Below are 20,423 nucleotides of genomic sequence, written 5' to 3'. Positions count from 1 at the left end.
GATCTGTTCATCCCAGCCTTGGACCAGGAGCTCATTCCACATCGTACACCAAGTAACCTTCAAGAGCAAAAGTGTTGTGGTCTTGGGTCTTACTGGAACTGGAAGCAGCAAGTGAAAGGCTGGGTATTGCAGGAATATGAACTATTCAGTATGTCAACACTATTTGAAGAGCCACATGTGCGTCATGTTCTTGTTTGCAAGCTAATTAGATTACTTGTTTTGAAAGATGGATTAATGAACTAATCACAGGGTGCGGTGGATGTTTTTTCTTAATGTTCTGAGACCAATTTAATATGAAGGTTTTTATTTTTTATGTGTATGATTCATTTCAGAACTGGAAAACATGGAAAGTAGAAATGTGAAAATGATAACTGTGTTAAAAAATGAGAATGATAATCACTGCCATCTTTGGCACACGCAAGTTTTCTTTTATGTTATCTGAAACTGTAGATAGTACCAGCAACTGTGGAAAGAGGGAGTGATACGAGACCTTTCTAGTTAATAAATCAGAGCTGAATGGAAAAAGGTGTGGTTTTGATTGCGCAAAATGCCAGACAGGTTTCTGGTTTGCAAAACTGAAACCAGGGGTGGTTCACATCTTGGTATCTTCTCATACTGCAGCATTTACAGAAATTCTACTTTTTTTGTCTTTATTCACAGGAATTAATTTTGGGGCAACTCCTAATATTATAAAATGCACTAACCCAGCTGTATTGACTCAAAGGCAGAAGGCAGCATGGACTGGGATCTGGCCCTGGATTCTGCATAGAGGGGGACAATAATTTCTGGCCAATTCAGCAGGTGCACCAAGTTGGGCATTTATAGGGGCACATGCTCTTTCACTTATTTACCTGTTTTTCAGTTTTCCTGTTCCAGACAGCTGCTCACCTAATGGGCCAAATTCTGCACAGCGTTTTCTTGGTCATCTAGCCCACTGAGCACTGCATGGTGGGATGCTGGCACTTGGCACACAAGAAGGGAAAGACCAAAGTGTGCAATTCTGAGCAGGACATGAACCATGAACCATCTGGTCTTCAATCATTCTGAAAAAAGAGAGGTGGAGCCAGATTTTCAAATATATTTACCTAAATAAATAAGGAGATAAAAGTACAAGGACAAATATATGGTGCTCTAGACACTTTTAAAGAGTGCCTGGGAAATTCCCACTCTATGACTATGACTTAGGCAGCTAGACACATATTAAAATCCCACAAGTCAAACACCCTTGTAAATGTGGTCTTTGTTTTCTCATCCCTTCTGTTTTCACCTTCAGCTGTACAAACACTCTCTGTACAGATACAGGACATACAGTTCCTTCCCCAACAAACTCCTTTTGGTTTTCCTTCATCACTAAAATGGAGGGAATGACAGAGAACAAAGTACAGACTGCAAAATCTGCATTACTAGTAAAGGGGACGTTGTACAGACCAAATATATCCAATATGGTCTCTCTGAGACAAGATGAAGTTTCTATACGTGTTGATTAGGAAAATAACCACTTTTCTTGAACACTGACTGACTGTTAAATGGAAATTAGCAGACAAAACAGAAAGATTGAGTCTTAATCATGTTTTGGAGCGTGACTGTACAAGTATCCGTAAAAGAATAGGAATAGGTTTGACGACGGTGAATGAATGCTACCAATAATGCATACCATTTCTAGGTATATATTTAGTTATGTATCTTAATTTCTCTTTGCATCTGCTCAATTTGAATGCAAAAAAATAGAAGAAGAGCTGTGACAGTCATTCAGCAGTTGCAAAAATGTCAAAGTTGTGGTTTGGTGTGCTTTGTGGAACATTCACTCCAGTGCTGCTGAGATTTATTGCATCAGCTGGAAAACAAAACAGTCATTATTTCATGTTTTTGGATGTCTGAAGGAGAAAAATATTACTTTTAGGTTTTTGCCAAGTGCAGTGATGCATTTCAAAGCTCTATTAATAATGTATGCTCCCACCTGAGAGGTCAGATGATAGCTGATGTTTTTATTTCTTTTGCTTTTTGTACATTAGCTGGTGTATGACTGTGCTGTAATATGACATGTGGCCAACAATTTTATCACATAGTGCTCAAAGGATATAAATCAATATTGTTCCTTAGAATAAAATCTGCTGCTTTGACCATAGAGCATAGTGTACAGAAAAGGCAGTGGATGGATTTGCTGCAAGGGGCAGGGAAGGAGGGCTCCATCACCAGCCTCAGCACCCCGGCAGGCCAGGTCGCATGCTGGGACCCCCCGTGCTCACTCCTGCTCTCCCTCTCCCCATTCCCGCCCAGAGTGATGCACCCCACGCTGCGTCCCTCCCCATGCCCTGCTCCTCTTGCTCTGTAACTCTCACCCCCTGTCCCCGGCACCAAGCTGCCTATAGCTCCGCACAGCATTGGAGCGAACATCCTCCCCAAATAGAAGAGAAGCTCTCAGCACAGGCTGTGACTTGAACTGGGAACAGGGATTTCCCCAGGTAAGGGCAACGGGAAGTACCCCAGGTGCCCAGGAGCATGGACTCATTCGTATCCTTAGTTTTTCTGTGATGTTCTCAGAAGACTTATTTGCATTTCCAACATTACGTTACTCTTCACTTAAGACAGTCACTCATACTCATAGGAAAATTCGGGCTGAAAGTACTCGGAGGTCATCTGGTCCAGCCCCAGCTAATAAACACCAAGAGAACGGCCAGGTGCCTGTTTCCCGGCTGTTGCACGAACACAGTGTGGGCAGAGGCTGTGCACGAGGGCAAAGCAGGAGGAAGCACAGTGAGTCAGAGAAGGCTCTCCCCTCCTCCTTCCACCCTAGGCTTCCCTAACCCGGGAATGAACACCGCTGCACAACTTGCAAAACACGTCTCCTGTGACCAGGAGGGAGCCTGCAAGAGCTGTGACTATTTTATTTTCCCCTGCTTCAGCTTTTTCAAGTGCTTAAGATATGTCCTACCTCTTTTCTCTTCACAGAGCCATCTGAGCTGTTTCTCAGTGGTTTCTTCATGGGTTGCTGAGGGTTTCAGCAATAAATAGTTTGAGGGTGTTTTGTGGCTTGGAGGTCTGGAGCCTCCAGCCTCTCCAGCAGAGACTCCACACGGTCGTCCCTAACGCCTTTCAGGGTGAAGCAAGAAAGGCTTCAGTGATAAACTGAGAAAAAATAAAATAAATGAGCTTTTTAAAGAAGAAAACCGCAATCCTAAATGCTACCGAGTGCTCACTACCACATTCAAAGGCATAATTCTGTCTGTTGAGTTCAGAAATATTAACTACAGGTGTCTGTTCAAAAATGAACCAAGAAAGCGTTGGGTGATTCTCTGTCAGCTCCATTGCAGTAGGTTTGGAAAGAGCTTCTTTGTTGTATATCTGAAGATCAAGAGCATCTTTCCATTAGCATAACTGCAGAGTACAGTCTGTAATCTTTTTTCGGTTTCACTTCTAAAAAGAAAATACAAAATTGAAAAACAAAATGAGGTGAGCTCTGCTTCAGTGACCTGGGGAGGTCCCAGAAGACTGGAGGCTTGCCAATGTGACGCCCATCTACAAGAAAGGCCAGAAGGAGGATCCTGGGAACTACAGGCCTGTCAGCCTGACCTCTGTACCAGGGAAGATTATGGAGCGGTTGGTCTTGAGAGTGCTCACAGGGCATCTGCAGGACAACCAAGGGCTCAGGCCCAGCCAGCATGGGTTCATGAAAGGCAGGTCCTGCTTGACCAACCTGATCTCCTTCTATGACCAGGTGACCCGCCTAGTGGATGAAGGAAGGACTGTGGACGTTGTCTACCTGGACTTTAGTAAAGCCTTTGACAGCATCTCCCACAGCATTCTCCTGGAGAAACTGGCAGCTCGTGGCTTAGACGGGTTTACTCTTCGCTGGGTGAGGAACTGGCTGGATGGCTGAGCCCAGAGAGTTGTGGTGAACGGCGTTTAATCCGGCTGGCAGCCGGTCACAAGCGGTGTTCCCCAGGGCTCGGTTCTGGGGCCAGTCTTGTTCAATATCTTTATTGATGATCTGGATGAGGGAATTGAGTGCTCCCTCAGTAAGTTTGCAAATGACACCAAGTTGGGTGGGAGTGTTGATCTGCTGGAGGGTAGGAGGGCTCTGCAGAGGGATCTGGACAGGCTGGATCGATGGGCAGAGGCCAACTGTATGATGTTTAATAAGTCCAGTTGCAGGGTCCTGCACTTTGGCCACAACAATCCCATGCAACGCTACAGGCTTGGGGAGGAGTGGCTGGAGAGCAGCCCGGCGGAGAGGGACCTGGGGGTGCTGGTTGACAGCCGGCTGAACATGAGCCGGCAGTGTGCCCAGGTGGCCAAGAAGGCCAACAGCGTCCTGGCCTGTATCAGGAATAGTGTGGCCAGCAGGAGTAGGGAAGTGATCGTGCCCCTGTACTCGGCACTGGTGAGGCCGCAGCTTGAATCCTGTGTTCAGTTTTGGGCCCCTCACTACAAGAAGGATGCTGAGGTGCTGGAGCGTGTCCAGAGAAGGGCAACGAAGCTGGTGAGGGGTCTGGAGCACAAGTCTTATGAGGAGCGGCTGAGCGAACTGGGGTTGTTTAGTCTGGAGAAGAGGAGGCTTGAGGGGAGACCTTATCGCTCTCTACAACTACCTGAAAGGGGGTTGTGGCGACGAGGGTGTTGGCCTCTTCTCCCAAGTAACTAGTGATAGGACAAGAGGAAATGGCCTCAAGTTGCGCCAGGGGAGGTTTAGATTGGATATTAGGAAAAATTTCTTCACCAAGAGGGTGGTCAGGCATTGGAACAGGCTGCCCAGGGAGGTGGTGGAGTCGCCATCTCTGGAAGTGTTCAAAAAACGTGTGGATGTGGCGCTTCAGGACATGGTTTAGGGAACATGGTGGTGCTGGATTAATGGTTGGACTTGATGATCTTGAAGGTCCTTTCCAACTTTAGTGATTCTGTGATTCTGTGATTCTGTGATTCTGTGATTTACTTTTTTCAGGTGTTTGTAGCTTCAAATAGTTCTATGAGAATTAGAACTCACTGTGATTCATACTGTACAGTTTTATTTTAGTACTGCTTAGACTAATTCACACTCAAAGGATGCAAAATTGCTGTTATGAGATCAGTTAAGGGATCTAGTTTAATTGCCAGTAAAAAAGTGATACTTACAATAGGTGTCTACCAATGTATACTGTATTGGAAGGAAGAATACCCAAGCTATCTGATTACTTTAAATCAAACTAAGGAACTTTAAAAATTCCTCCTTCAATATCAACCGATCTCTATTTAGCTGAATAGTGCTTTAGATTTTAAGAGAAGAGTCTTGAAAAAGTTGGAAGGAACAAACCCTGATAAAACGTAATTAAGGAAGTGCCTTTAATATTAAAACAGGTCTTTTTCAGCATTTTTATACAATACACGTTATAGCGGTTTTGGTCCTAGTCCTATTTGAAGAGATATTGGAGTAAAGAAATGAGTTAGTTTCCTTTTCCCACCTGAAAGGAACCTATTGCCCCGCCAGAGCACGCAATCATTCACAGCGTACATCCAGCAACTGCGTGAGCACCGAAACAGAGGTCGGCAATTCTTCGCTTAGCCTTGGTTTATTTGCTTGCACCCACTGATGAAAGTTGACAAAGAAGAGCTCGGGTAAAGTAGACACGGGTAGCGCTGCGGGAGAACGCCGCCCCGTGCAAGATCACGTTCCTGCGCTTACAGGAGGTTATTAAAGCCTTTGGCCGCGCTCCGGCTCTGGTTGAAATCACGGCAGAGCCGCCGCGGGTGGCGCAGCGGGAGCCGCGCAGGCTCCTCGTGCCCCAGCGCGGCAGCCTGGGGCCGTGCGGGAGCACTAAATACGCGTTGTCACCGCTGTTGTTCTCAGACTTCCCGTCCACTTTCAGAGAGAAAAAAAAGGGAAAAAAGTCTTGCTAGTCTCGCTGCTTTCTACTGGAGGCATTTTTATAAAATATTCTTTTCTAACGTCAGTAAAACTCAAGATTCCTCCTTGTTGAAAACTACCGTGATGACAGAAAGCCTTTTTTCTGGTTTGATAATGAGCTATATTTTCCATCCTTTATTCTCGTGACTCTTTCAACAGCTTTTATCAGTATAATCTATCCTCTTTACATTGCTTACCACACACAGAGAAAAATATCCCATAGAGCATAGTGTTCATATGCATTTATTAGTTACTATGAGTTTTATTACTGCATTTCATACTAAGCTTTAAAAGTTTTAATCATGCATTGCTCCCTTAGAAAAGATGCTGCACACTTGCTGAGCGAGTAGTAAGCCTCCAAGATAGCTCACTGAGCACAAATGTTGTCATTCAGCTGGCAGATATGTGAAATAATTTAACCTGTAGTTAATACGTTAAGGTCTTTAATGAGGATCTAGCATGAGAAAAAATAAGGTTTAATGTAACTGTATGCTCACCAGCTGGAAGTTCGGTCCCGCCAAGTGAGACAATGGGATGTACTTTGAGTTTAAATTGCATTTAAAACCCTTCGTACAAAAGCAGTTAGGCACCTAACCAGCTGTGTCCGGAAGAGCATCCATTTTGTCCATATGAATCTGAAATTATGGTCAGCACTGCCAGTACAAAGGGAAGCTTCATTAAAAGGCACTTGCTTTATTCACACATAATAGATACAAAGTTTTACATTTAATAAATTAGTGTTCTACTAATTAGCAATAAATTAGTGTTTTACAGTTTCATAGTAATAAGTACTACAGTTTTTACACTAATAATTTTTTACAGTTTTTACAGTAATAAATTAGTGGCTTACATTTAATAAATATAATTCATTAAAAAATTGATAAATAAATAAAATTTATTTATTAAATCAACTTTCCTGTATTATCTCTCTTTTATGAATAGTTCAGACATCAGCTGGGAATTCTCATTTCTCTGGCATTTATTTGGAAATCACAGCTCATGATCACATCAGTTGCTAGTACCTCAAAGAGCATGCTTTTATGCATCTTGTTTACATAGATAGTTTTCAATATCATTGCTGTTCATTAGGCTTTATGTATTATGATTAATACCCCTTCTCCTCAGCAATCAAGTAATTTATCAGATTACTGATAGACATTACTGTACAGGACCACCATACACTGAAAAATTAGGCTCACTTCAACAGAAGCAAGTATCTCTGCACCAATTATCACCAATGATAGCTCTGTATAATAATAAAAGGCTTTCTAGAGAGGCCATAAGGCAGATTTTGCTTTCAATAACACTAATGCAAATGCAAAATAATTCTGGCACATCAGTAAAGTGGTTCTTACAGATTTAAGTAACCATAGCTGGACTGCCTTTATCCAGTAGCACAGATTTCGTGTCACCGCCTGGATCCAGAGCAGCTGCCCTCAGCAGCACAGGTGACTTCAAGCTCAGGGACACAATCATTCACAGAATCACAGAATCACAGAATCACTAGGTTGGAAAGGACCTTCAAGATCATCAAGTCCAACCATTAATCCAGCGCCACCGTGTCCCCTAAACCATGTCCTGAAGCACCACATCCATACGTTTTTTGAACACTTCCAGAGATGGCGACTCCACCACCTCCCTGGGCAGCCTGTTCCAATGCCTGACCACCCTCTTGGTGAAGAAATTTTTCCTAATATCCAATCTAAATCTCCCCTAGTGCAACTTGAGGCCATTTCCTCTTGTCCTATCACTAGTTACTTGGGAGAAGAGACCAACACCCTCGTCACCACAACCCCCTTTTCAGGTAGTTGTAGAGAGCAATAAGGTCTCCCCTCAGCCTCCTCTTCTCCAGACTAAACAACCTCAGTTCCCTCAACCGCTCCTCATGAGACTTGTGCTCCAGAGCCCTCACCAGCTTCGTTGCTCTTCTCTGGACACGCTCCAGCACCTCAACGTCCTTCTTGTAGTGAGGGGCCCAAAACTGAACACAGAATTCGAGACGCGGCCTCACCAGTGCCGAGTACAGGGGCACGATCACTTCCCTGCTCCTGCTGGCCACACTATTTCTGATACAGGCCAGGATGCTGTTGGCCTTCTCGGCCACCTGGGCACACTGCCAATCTGAGACACAAGTTCAGTGATTTTTATTTTATTTTTGATGTGGCCCATTGTGTCTAATAAATGATTTTTTTAAAATAAATGTTCCTTGTTTTCCGCCTCCTCAGCTGATGAGAAGCGACAGAGGAACAGGGACACTTCTGGCAGTCAGAAATCTGGCTCCAGGGATACAAGCCGAACTCATTGCCATTTTGTTCCTGAAGTATGGAATTTTGAGAAAGCCATTTACTGAGGCAAATCACTGTTAAGACGAGATGTGGTGAAATTTTGCTTGCCATCATTTAGCTTATCAATTAAAAAAATTATGTTTCCACATTGATTTTTTTCTTTTCTCTTTTTGACACTTAAAATTCCACTGAAATATAAAGATGAAGCCACCCTCCTACTCTGGAAATACTTTACAAAGCAATTCCCTGAGTGTTGCCATAGACTACGGATAAAGAATCAGCGCAGATTTTCATTTTTACAGTCTTTGATACAGTTCTTCACAAGATATCACCAAGAAAAGAACTGGAATTATGGGTTGCAATGGAAAGTTGAAGAGCAGTGATGTTATTTGCCATGGAGTTTAGTCAAATCTGTTTATTTCAGCAACCACTGTTCAGCAGCAGGTATGACTGCCCCATGCAAATCACTAGTCATGAGTTTCAGTGGTAGTTTGCCTATGCAAGACAAGATGAATCCAACCAATTATAATCACTGCTTCCCTCCTCTGCAGTAGAAGTTTGCGCGTGACACACGATACCAGCTGCTGGACACTGGCTACTATAATAAAAGGTAATTTGCAGGATGGTATGGGCTGTGTTAATTTTCAACGTGGCAAAATGCTAACAGTTGACCCAACCTTGGGCCAGTGTTGTTTCATCAGCAAACTGAAAAAGGAAGTAAGTCATGAGTCATATAAAATGCTGTGGATGATAGAGAAATATTTAGATTAGTCAAAGCCGCAGGAGTCTGGAGGGATATTAGAATAATGTAAGAAAATGAAACAAAGCAGCACACTGGCAGATGAAATTCTTTGTAGCTAAAAAAAAAACGAGATTAGGACTTTTACCTGGAAAGAAGGTACAATTGATACAAAGTGGAATAGCTTCACTAAGGGACTGCAAGAAACTTCCATGGCCGCCTCCCTTCCTCTTCCCCCTCCCCAGTCCTCCAGAACAAACTACAGCCTGCTCACTAGGAAGCCCTGCAAGAATTAGAGATGCTTTACATTAAATTTCTGTGTGATATCAGATAAATGAGAGATTAAAACCCAGGCCTCTGGTATTTCAGCGAGTACCCTAGCAGTAAGCCCTTGGACTTCAAATTATGTTTTTATGCAAGAAAAGAAAGAGCATCTGGAGCTTGTAAGATGGATCGGGCTCCATCCAGGATGCTGCAGTGGTTACTGCAGCATCCTGGATGGAGCCTGGTCCATCAAGATGGCTCTCACTGAGCCCCTGAGAGGGCATGAAGAGAAGATTATCAAACTCTTGGATCCCTTCCAGGACACTAGCTGGGTATCGCATTGCCCAGGGTATGTTGTGATGTGTGACCAGGCTTCCAGTTCTGAGACCAAAAAGTATAATGAGATAGAGCTGCTCTCAGATGTTGGGCTCCCTTTAAATCCCAAATCCACTTTTGTATCCCACCCCAAGATACCCCTGTAAAAGTCCAGAGAAGGAGTGATTGTCCATTTCTCAAACATGTTAGCAGAGATTATACCCCACAGTGATGCTGTTAAAAGATGACCATCATCTACAGTTAACAACAGTGTTAAAATTGAACTTTGGCTTCTGAAACAGGCCTGTTTTTTTAAGCCATGGTCAGAAAGCTGCAACAAAGCAGCTGTGGTTCCCCCAAATGATAGTGCCAGGTATGAAAATACATTCCGAGGGACACTCTGGGCTGCTGCTCTAAGCAGCATGGCCAAAATTCACAGCCCAAGGGAAGCAGACACAGGCAGCATTCCTGGGTAACGTGCCCTGTCTCCCATAGCAAGGTTTAGACTGTCCCCATTTCTGTTTGAAGGCTGGTTACCAGAGAAGAGGTTTGGTATGGGACAAACACCCAAAACTGTGTCACTAGTTACCTGCAATTTTCTGTCACAGAGCATGTTCATTCACCTGCACGGATAGATTAATTGAAATAAGAATTTTTTTGAGACAACCAGAAATGGCGTGGTAGAAAGGCTATGGCAAGCACAGCTGACTGCTTTAATTGAAAACCCAGTGGTGAGATAAAAATCAGTAAGAAAAACAAATCTTGACTAGTTTTCCCATTGTGTTCCCTCCCTGAAATGGGGATAAAGCACACACCTGAAATTTTCTAACTGAAAGCCAACGTCATTTCAAGCAAATAGCCCACCACCCACACAAAAGCTCTTCAGGTAGTGCAACATCAAACAGGAGACCCAGCAGCAGACAATCAGCTTAACTAAGCACGCCTTTGAGAGCAGCTCTTTAGGGAGAGCCAGCTGAGCCATAAAAACTGCTGGAGATGAATGACATCAATGCAATTTACTGGCTTTCTTCAAATAAAGACCTCAGCATAAGGAAATGATTTAAGAGACAACTAAACTTTGCTAGAGTCATAATTACTAAATAATGGGTTCCATGACACATATTGGTGTATACAACTAATTCAGGATAATTAACAGAAGCATATGACAGAACAAGCTCTTTTTTCCCAAAAACATTTTATTAACATTACTTATGAATTCATATTTAGAAAATACATAGGTGAAATTAAGTGAAATTCATACATGGCTCAAATACAAAATATAAAAGAAGGTGCAATAGTATCACCATAGGCATAATCTAACAGTAGTGCCTCAAAAGAGGGATTACACAAGATTTGCAGAAGCTTCTGCTTTTCTGCTTTAATAGCCACCACATAAACACAAGTATCAAGATCCTCAGCAGATGTAATCAGTGTAGCTCCATTAAAATCAATAAAAATATGCTGATTTATGCCATACGAGGATCTGGAGTGTAACTTAGCAGACATTTCAAATGTCATGAAAAAGTAATGGCTACATTTTCATTTTAATACTCAAGCAGCTTATTCCTTGCCTTTGTCGGAGTGTTTATCAAAGTAGCCCTATTCCAAATTTTCTCTTGTGGGATGAGCCAGATTTAAGTTTATACTTCTTTCACCGTTATGAAGGCTTCTGAAAGCCTTGCCTATGAACATAACTGTAAAGGACAGTCTACTTAAATGATAGTGCCAAAGTATGTAAAATGGCAGGGCAATAAACCTCTGAACACACTTGTAAAAGGTTACTTTTATTTAGCACGCAGAGGGTGCCAAAAAAATCCACGGTAGAGATTTAGCTTTGTACTCAGTTGTGCTAAGAGATGATTGATTTTTCAAATATTAATTGATTTGTAACAGCTGAAATATTCTCCCAAGGCAATAGTAAAATTCCCCCATAAAAACATGGAAATCTAAATACCTGGCTTTGCCAAAGTATTACTGCAAAGACAACAGAGCAAAAGAACCAAACTTAGGTTCATTCTTCAACTATTACATGCAGTTCTTTACAAAAACTAAGTTGGAAATAAAAAGCAGTTCTGAAAGACAGAACTGTATGTCGGTGTATAAAACTGTGGAAACTATCTTACAAAAGAAGAAAGTGGAATCAAAAGAAGGTGTTTCAAACATCCAAGCGCACATCAGCTTTAAGACTTCGGATCATAGGTCTGAGGTTTCTTAATCAGTTTCCTCATCATTTTTCTGCGGAATACATTTGTTGGCTTGTTGATTCTTGGTTTCTGAGTCCCTGCTAAGAAAACAAAGGAAGCAGTTAAGGCAACAGTATGACAAAACTGTTACTACTTTCTATTGTTTGGGGTTTTTCTTCATATTATGCTGTTTTAGCAGTTGATCCAATAATAACAAACATATCAGAAACTGCAGAATGTGTTCTGGACACCCTATTCTCACACAGTGTAAGGTCTCCAATGTGTCCACATTTGGCACTGGAGTCCTACTTTGCTGCTCTTTTCCTGAAAAAGCATCAACGTCTTTTCTAGCTGTCCTGCAGTGACAGCAGAATGGAAGTAAACACACTGATCTATCTGAAAAAAAACCCCAAAAAACAAAACCCAAAAACATTACTAGCTTTCTCTGAACAACAGAGCGGGGTAAAACCTAAAATATAACGAGTGCTTGTAGGAAGACGAAAAGGTAAAATGATTTGGGTTTCTGCACAGAACTGGGTTTCACACAGAAGCTGCAGAGTGGCCAAAGACAGTCGGGGTTATCTCCAGGAATGCTTACGAAGGCCGCATGAAATGTGTGAACGCAGTTCAGAAGACAAGTACTTTGCAAACCCCACTGAAAAGCTTTTCTCTTCATGCTACCTGTTTACCTGCACGCCGAGGTACTGTGGCCAGTTCCCAATCCTTTCGCTGCCACCCCAACGTATTTTTTTTCTTTTCCAATATAAACTCCTTTAATGAAATGAATCAGAAACCTTTTCACTCCAAAAGCTACAGATCAATGCAAAGTGCAGTTGCATATTTGCACAGGGAAGGTCAACTGAATTCAGCTTGAGACTCCGAAAGGTAACAGGAAAGATGCTGGGGAGGGAATTATGGGAGTGGGAGAAAAGGAGTGGCTTAAGTTGCCTTAAGGATTTGCTTAATGTTTCTGTACACTCCCAAACTATAGAAATGAATATGTATAGCACAACATTAATTAGAACTAATCATGCCCTTAACTACGGGCTTTGGTTGCACCAAGCCTTACTGAATTGTGAAACCCACGAGTTAGTGAAAAAGCTTATAACCGACCCTTGACGTGCGGCTATCTGGTGCTCTAGGTACGAGACAGACAGCATTTCCTTACTTCTTCCTGCCACAGAAAGAGCGAGGAAGGGAGAAGCCCCAGGTGCTCTGGCTGGGTGTGGGCAGGGGCAGAGCGCGGAGGCGAGACGCTGAAAAGGCAGTTTCCTTCCTCCTCCCCCTTTGCACACTTAGGCTGGAGCCTGGCCCTGCCATTTCCCAGGTAGTAATAGGTGCAAATTAGATAATCACAGGCATCTTAGATAGACTTAGCATGCTATTAAAGACTCCCTTTTAATACTAGAATGGCAGAGACACACTCAGACTTGTCACCCACAGAAATATTACTGCCATGACTAAGTCGCAGGCAATATTTTTACTTCTGAGGACTGTGCTTGGGGTGCAATCCTTGCCCCAGCCCTGGATTTTTAACCCAGAAATGAAGAATCATCTCCCGACCTAAGCATTCTGACTACACATCTTAAATCCTGAAGTACTCAGGCCTTGTGCACATCCCATGCTTAAAACAGAGCTACTTTGGCTTTTTTATTTTCCAAAGTCAATGTGCACGCTAGATACAGCCTTAACTTTTTTCATTAGTATCAATTTTTTAAAATATTGTGCTGTGTCTGCTTTCTGAGTGCTCTGAGGGTCAACATCTAATTATGCTTTTCTCTTCCTCATTGATTTACATATCAAATGAACTAAACTAGAGCATTATAACTTGCAATAGCTGGTATGATCACATGACTGCACGTAGAAGCACAACTGTTTTGACTTACAAGCACAGCCAGTAGCTGATTTGAATAAATCCATTAAGAAAAAATCAGTTACCATTCCCAACCCTTCCCCTCACAGCCACAGAACCAGGTGACTAAGCACAACTGATGAGGCAGAAATCTTTAGTAATAGGAATGGGAAATGGGAACAGGCAGCAGGGAGTCAAGGGAGGATGGTAACTGCTGAAAATGCAACGGAAAAAAAGTAAATTGGTTTCACAACTCACTTTAATCCTACTTTAAAATATCTAGAAGAAAATGATACTTTAATTAGTGTTCATGCTGGTACTGAACAGTTTGAAGACCAACTCCTTGTGGACTCTAGTAAGTTAATTAGTCTTTCTGTGTGCCCTTCTCTACACTCCATTCAAAAATGGTGTAATCACTGCACATCACACTGTTCTTGTCAGAAGGATTTAGTGTTGCATCTCAGCTTTCCCTGCCTTTGAAAACACTGAGTCCAAAAGGCAAAAAGCATAGGCTTGTAGCAAGGCAAGGTGAGTAAAAGACGACTGTGAACGCCTGTTACTGCTATCTGCTTTCCTTTGTCGGCTCGTGACTGACAAAATATAAAAAAATCTTACCTTTTCTGCAGACATTGTAGCAATCCGTCTCAGTAACGAAGTTATTGGCATTTCCACCACAGCCGGTATATTTGAACTCCTTACATGATTTAGTCGTGGTGTCATAGTAATAGCGAGGCACAGAAGAAGAACACAATCCTTCATCCTTTAGGCTATAGCATAGCAAGGGACCAGCTTGAAAAAAAGGAGGAGGGGAAAAAAAAAAAAAAGAGCAAAAGACAAATTACATATATGTAATCTCTATTCTTGGCTTCTTAAAATTTATCCTGCAAGAAATTTTGTGGCTAAACAGCTCTTGTTCCCATTGAACTGATATGACTGCTGTCGACGACTTCAGAGACTTACTGCATCTTATTCCTGGAAGTTATTAATTTGGGAAAGCAAACACAGTCCCAGAAAACAGGATTACTATCCCACAAGTGAAATCCATCAGCTTTCCCCATTTGTGGTGCCATGCATACAACAGCTGAGATATTTACATAGTCCGGCCAGAAGTCTTATTCCATATATACAGGAATATAACAATAATTACAGTGGAACTACTGCTGTAGAGGAAAAAGGCACTATTTTATTAATCCTTCCTATGATTTTGACAGCAAATCCTGCCCACTTGCAGCAAAAAGTACAAAACCCACCACTTTCCTCACAAGAATCATGTTGCATTTTACCTTAACAAAATATTACTTTTCTTGCTGGAGACCTTTTACCAAATTATTGGATGTGCCACAGAAAAATTAAAAAATTGAGAAATTAAAATAGTTCAGTATTCACCTAAGAAAACACTGACAATCTGTCATCAGCCAAAAATAATTGTCTCATCAAGCACTAATAAAGCTTAGGCAGTAACCACTTTTATACAGTCTGGTAGATCTCTCTTCTTCAAAGATCCTATCTTGTACTGGATATTAATCTGGTGTTTAGCTCTAGTCACCTGCTTATACTTACTATCCCTCTTCTTCAAAGTTCATATGGAGAGACAGTGAGGAGTCATGTCAGGCAAAAAACTTTATCATTTGAGCTGGCGAGTGCGAAAAACCCCAGCCACCATCTCTCAGGTCTGAATTTTAGAAAGGCACTTCTGCTCTATAATAGGCTATCACTGCCCTGAATGTGACTGCCACACGCCTCATACGTCTGCCTCAACACCGATCTCCAACCTTCTTTCCCTTCAGGTTACGCATGTATAGCTCTCTAGAAGTCCAGGGATCGGTTGGGTGTAGCTGTGGGCATATTTAACGTCACGATATTAAATGAACATAGCATTTTGCTCTTTCAGTAACAGACAGCTGAGACAAGTGACACATGAAAGTCTGTAGACAGTATAAACATCTGCTTCACAAGAAGCCTTCAAAAATACCACTGTACGGGTATCCGGAGGAAAATACCAAATAAAATATCATCTTCATATCGCTTTCAAACCATCTATTTTATTAAAAATTTGGAACAACCATTACTTTTCTCTGGCAGACAGTGGTCCACACAAGACTGCAAATCTCTGAAGTTGTTGCCATTTCCATAGCAGCCACCATAGATGAACTCCTCACACCTCATCGAGCTCAAGTTAAAGGCATATCTTTTTAGATGACTCCTGCAAGGTCCTCCATCAGCCTCCAGCCGGCATAATTTGGGCACTTCTGCAACAAAAGTAATTTCACCCCCTGTAAAATCAAGCCTTCTTGCTCCCCATACTGAACAACACAGTAGTGCAGACAAAACGCATTACTCCAGTTGCAGGCAAGTCCCAGCTTGTCCCACCACCTACACTCTTTAATAAAGTGGGTTAAGTTTTACAGGAGGAAACTGATGCATTAATTAGCAACTTGTTATAATATTAAATGACATTTAAAATATTAAGAGTTTAATTCCACATGCCGCCTCTGAGACTCTGGTTTGTCTACAGAAAATTGGCATCAGCGAGACAGTTGCAACAAGCAGGAAGGAGAGACGAGGCACAAAGCGTCCCGCAAGCAGCGCAGCCTCCCCGGCGCTCCCTCAGGCCCCCTCCAGCCTCCTGCCACCCCGGGGGCACGCCGGGGAACTCGGCCCCGTCGGGTCGGCCCCCGGGGCTGAGGAAGGTGGCGGGGCCGGTCCCCGGACTCACTCTTGATGGTCCAGCAACTCTTCTCGCAGTCGTCGAGGGTGAGGAAGTTGTTGGCGTTGCCGTGGCAGCCCCCGTAGGTGAACTCCTGGCAGCTCTGCGTGTACCTGTCGTAGTACCAGCGCGGCACCAGGGCGCGGCAGGGGCCGTCGTCGCGGGGCAGCAGGCAGGCGCGCTGCTTCTCTGCGGGAGACACCAGCGACCGGGGCTAAAGCCACCTCGGCGGCGGAGGCGGCCCCGGCCCCGCGGAGCCGCCCGTGGGGTCCCGCCGAGCGCCCGCTCCTACCTGTGAGGGTGCGCGGGGCCAGGGCCGCGCAGGCCAGCGGCAGCAGCAGCGCGGGCAGCGGGAGGCGGCGGCCGGCGGCCATGTCGCGGCGGACGGGAGGGAAGGGAATGCGGTCGAGCGGCAGCGGGGTCCCGGGAGCGAGCGGCGCTGTCCGGCCCGACGGCAGCTTTTTATATGCGCCGAGACGGCTTCCCCGGGCCGCCTCCCTCCCTGCGCATGTGGTGGGAGGGGAAGGTCTGATTCAGCGGGGCAGGAGGTCCCCGCTGACCCGGCCGTCACCGGGGCGCGGCAGCCTGCGCGCCTGCGTGAGCCCGAGCGCCGGGGGGCGGCGGACCACCCCCTGCCCCGCCGCCGTCGGGGGGGCCCACAGCCGGGACGAAGAGCCCGGGCCGGCTGGCCGACGGGCTGCGCCGCCCACGGCGAAGGGGCCTCCGTCGCGGGGCTACGGGGACCTGGCCGGGGTCCGCGGCTGTACCGTACCGTGTCGTGTGTCGTTCTCCCCCCCCGCCACACCCCCCGCACATTACGGGATGCTGCTCAAAGAGCATTTCCTGTTAATCACGGCGAAATCCGGGACGGGTCACTTAGCGAAAGTCCTCGCCCCCGTGGCGGCCGCTCCCGGTTCGGAGGCTCCGGGCAGAGGGCAGCAGGACGCTGAAAAACAAACGCGGGAGCCCTCGGCGGGTCCTGATCCAGCCGGGGCGAGCACCGGCCACTTAGCAAGTGCCACTAGAGAGAACACCCAGCAGCCCGCGTCACTGCTTTCATACCGTTCTGTGTAACGCTCATGAACTTGAGAAAACTGAGGCAGTGCCAGTGTGCTTGGACTCCCGGGAAAGCCAAGGGGCTGAATGGATAAAACCTCTGGCTAGTTCAGAGAGAGCTGGATTTCAGAAAATACCATGACCTGTTTTATTCCGCAGATTTTAACCCCTCCAGGCAATCCAGCATGATCTGGGGGAGGAGGGGGTGAGCAGCAAAAGCATACTTTCCCTCTCTAATCTATTAGAGCCATTACATTAATTAGTGTTTACTCCAGATTTAATACAGTAAGAGAGATAAGAGTGGCTGCAAATTAGGCGTGCTCTCCATAGATAACAATAAACTAATCTGATCTCCTATTGTTCTTCTCTGCTTACAGCAACGGTGTTGGGCCTCAGTCCTTCAGGCCTGCGCTGCCCTCGATGGGGTTGCAATACAGGTCCTTGGAAATCTGTGGCCTGCAGGAAAGAAGCGACAGTGCGTACGGCCTGTGAGGAGGAGGAACTTCACAGCACCCTGCATTATTTCAGGAGCTGACTTTCTCTCCATGGCTTCTGTGCTTTTCTTATTATCATGGAGGACTACAACCCAGTTTTCTGACATAATTTTATTTTTCATAATGGCAAGAAAGAGGATTAAATTCAACACCCACCTACATGGCTTCTGGGAGGATATGAATGGCACCTCTCTCCCTCCTTTTTCAGCACTGTTCCTTTTTTCAGAATCTCCAGTGGCCAAAGGATGACGAGGTTGCTTTAGTGACAATAGTTGCCAAAGGATAAGTGGGTGCATTGGTGACAAGAAAATAAACCCTGGAACAGTTTGAGGCATCACCGTAGGACACATCTGCTGTGTTTTAGCATCTTACAGCTACAACTGTTAGTACCAGGCATTCTCATTTTTAGGGGTGTTGTTAAGCTTATTAACAGCAACTATAATAAAGCTTAAGTCCCTCTGTTAAAAAAAACAAAAAATCAATGTACATTTTCTATTTCCAGAAAAAGTCAAAGGGCCATCTTTCTAATATTAGGACACTCTCAAGTTATTTTAATATGACTAGACTGATGTCCTTCAGTTTTCATTGGATTTTGTTGGAATTGTAAAGAAAGTAATTGAAATACCACTGTAAACAATAGCAGCAAAACGAATGCTGTCATGCAAATACCATTTGCCATATTTTCCATTTCCTCTGCATAGATACACACAAAACAAAGTTTGAGCTAAACCCATCTATCCACCAGTGCTGCAGCACAGTGCAGTATTTATTCAGATTCTCCTTTGCTGTAACAGCAAAGAAGTTCACTTAGATTAGGTAAGTATCTGGAAAAACACATGAACTAGAGTAAAAGTTAACATAGCGAGTGGTAGAGAGTCCTTCACTAGCTGCAATCAGCAGTTAGGCACGTCAGCAGACAGCTCACTGCAGGCTTTCCATTAGAAGGTTATAGATACCAAGCTGCAACTGTCCTTCCCACCCCAGCCACCCTAACCATGTGCCAGAGCGCACCCTCAGCTCACCCTACGCCTGCCACCACCGCCCCACGTGCTCTCTGCCTCTCCACACCACAATGTTTCTGCTACCACCAGCAGCCCTGGCTCCCCTGGGACCCTGGCCAGCCAGCTCCTTCCACCTGTTTGGACTGGCCTGGGACCAGCAGCTGGTGGGCTTTGGGGATGCAGCTGCCAGTGTAGATTATGGGGGTGTGGAAATTGCATATCAACAGCTGGGAAGGGGGGGTAACAGCTGGAGGGAGGGGAAGAGGAACTGAGTTTTGCGAAGTGTTTAAAATAAAGTCCAAGAGCACTATAGGAGCAGCAGTGGAGAAGAGAGATGTAAATCCTACATACTGCCGACAGCCGCTTCCATCTGGCGAGTGGGGAGAGGAGGAGAAAGGAGCATCTTTAAAAAGAGGGAAAGTCAGAGGTGGAAAGAGGGAAAAGCGACTGCCTATGGGGGCCTTTGAAGTGCCAGATAACAGAAGGACACATCGAGGCCCCTTTTAACAGCTGCTTCTGGGCCTGCAGCTTTCTTCAGTGTAGCAGGATGTAAGTGGATTCTTCCTCCACTGGTTTTGTAGGAAAGCGGCTGCTTGCATCAGAGATGCTAGGTGCTGTACAAACACGCATGGAGGGACCACCCTGTTCCAAGGAGCATAGTGCCTTGTTTGGAATCTAGACCTCAAAAGTATATGCAACCACAGGAGAAGAATGGCCTAGTTCCTTCTTTTAACCCATCATTTCTATTACAGACAGTGCCCCGTCCTCAACACTTGTTGTAACTCCATGACTCCAGAGATGCTCTGTGTAGGCTGGGCATGACATCCATCTCACGCAGAGCTGCAACTCTTGCTTTGCAGAAACACCTACCAACGAAAGTTGCCTGTGTCTGCCACTGACGGCCTAGCTGCCTGCCGGGACACTTGACCTGAGAGCCATTCCTTCCTCTACTTTTTAGTCCAGTCCATTTGTAGTTCTAACACACAAGTATCAAATAATGGGCCCACGCAAAGCACATGCTGCTGCAGCCTTAGCTGCTGGGCAGAGGAGTGGAGCGCCCGGGGTCACCGGTGGCACAAGGAAGAACCCTCGCGAGGTGGCAGGGGAGGAAAGACCTCAGTGCTGGGCCAAACAGCCGGCCGACCTCGCTGCATTTGTACCACTATGGTGGCGGAGAGGGAAAGGAGGGAAGCGGCCAGCACAGGAGGGTCGCTTCAGCCCTCTGCTCCCTGCGCCGGCTGCCCCGGGGGGAGCCGGGATGATGCGGCGCTGGGGCCGAGCGCCCTGCCCGGGGGCCGCGCCGGGACGGCCAGACCCTCCCTGTGCAGGCAGGGCCCGTGTCAACGCCCCGGCGCCCCTGCAGCGGGGCCGGGCCGGGCGGCGGGCTTTAATCTGGTTAGGGGGGATTAGCGTGGCAGTTTAAAGGCCGGAGCGGCGCGGGGAAGGGGGGGTCCAGGCGCGCCGGAGAGGAAGCGGCCGCCGCCGAGCAGCGGGGCAGCCCGGACGGCACGGCGTGACTGAGCCCGGGGGCGGGCCGGGGGCGGCCGTCCCACCGCCGCGCGCCGGCCAGGGGGCTCCGGCCCCGGCGCCCTCGCTGCCCAGAGGTAACCTTTTGTCCTCCCTCCCTCCGCGCTTTGGCAGTGTAGACG

General features: G+C 45.6%; 1 protein-coding gene across 1 annotated transcript; it reads right to left on the bottom strand.

Annotated features, from left to right (window-relative positions):
- Positions 1-11,661: 11,661 nt before the first annotated feature.
- On the bottom strand, positions 11,662-16,612 carry TFPI2 (tissue factor pathway inhibitor 2; the record flags this gene model as incomplete). Its single annotated transcript, XM_082014924.1, has 5 exons — positions 16,516-16,612; positions 16,233-16,412; positions 15,586-15,765; positions 14,132-14,305; positions 11,662-11,765 (listed from the first exon to the last, which is right to left on the bottom strand). Exons 1-5 carry the CDS (start codon positions 16,595-16,597, stop codon positions 11,662-11,664), a joined length of 720 nt encoding a protein of 239 aa, XP_081871050.1. The 5' UTR covers positions 16,598-16,612.
- Between the last annotated feature and the right edge of the window lie 3,811 nt (positions 16,613-20,423).

The sequence above is a fragment of the Phaethon aethereus genome (genome assembly GCF_964289735.1).
Source record: "Phaethon aethereus genome assembly, chromosome: 2".
Taxonomy (NCBI): domain Eukaryota; kingdom Metazoa; phylum Chordata; class Aves; order Phaethontiformes; family Phaethontidae; genus Phaethon; species Phaethon aethereus.
Note: the sequence above shows the minus strand (reverse complement) of the source record. Positions and strands in the feature narration are given on the sequence as shown.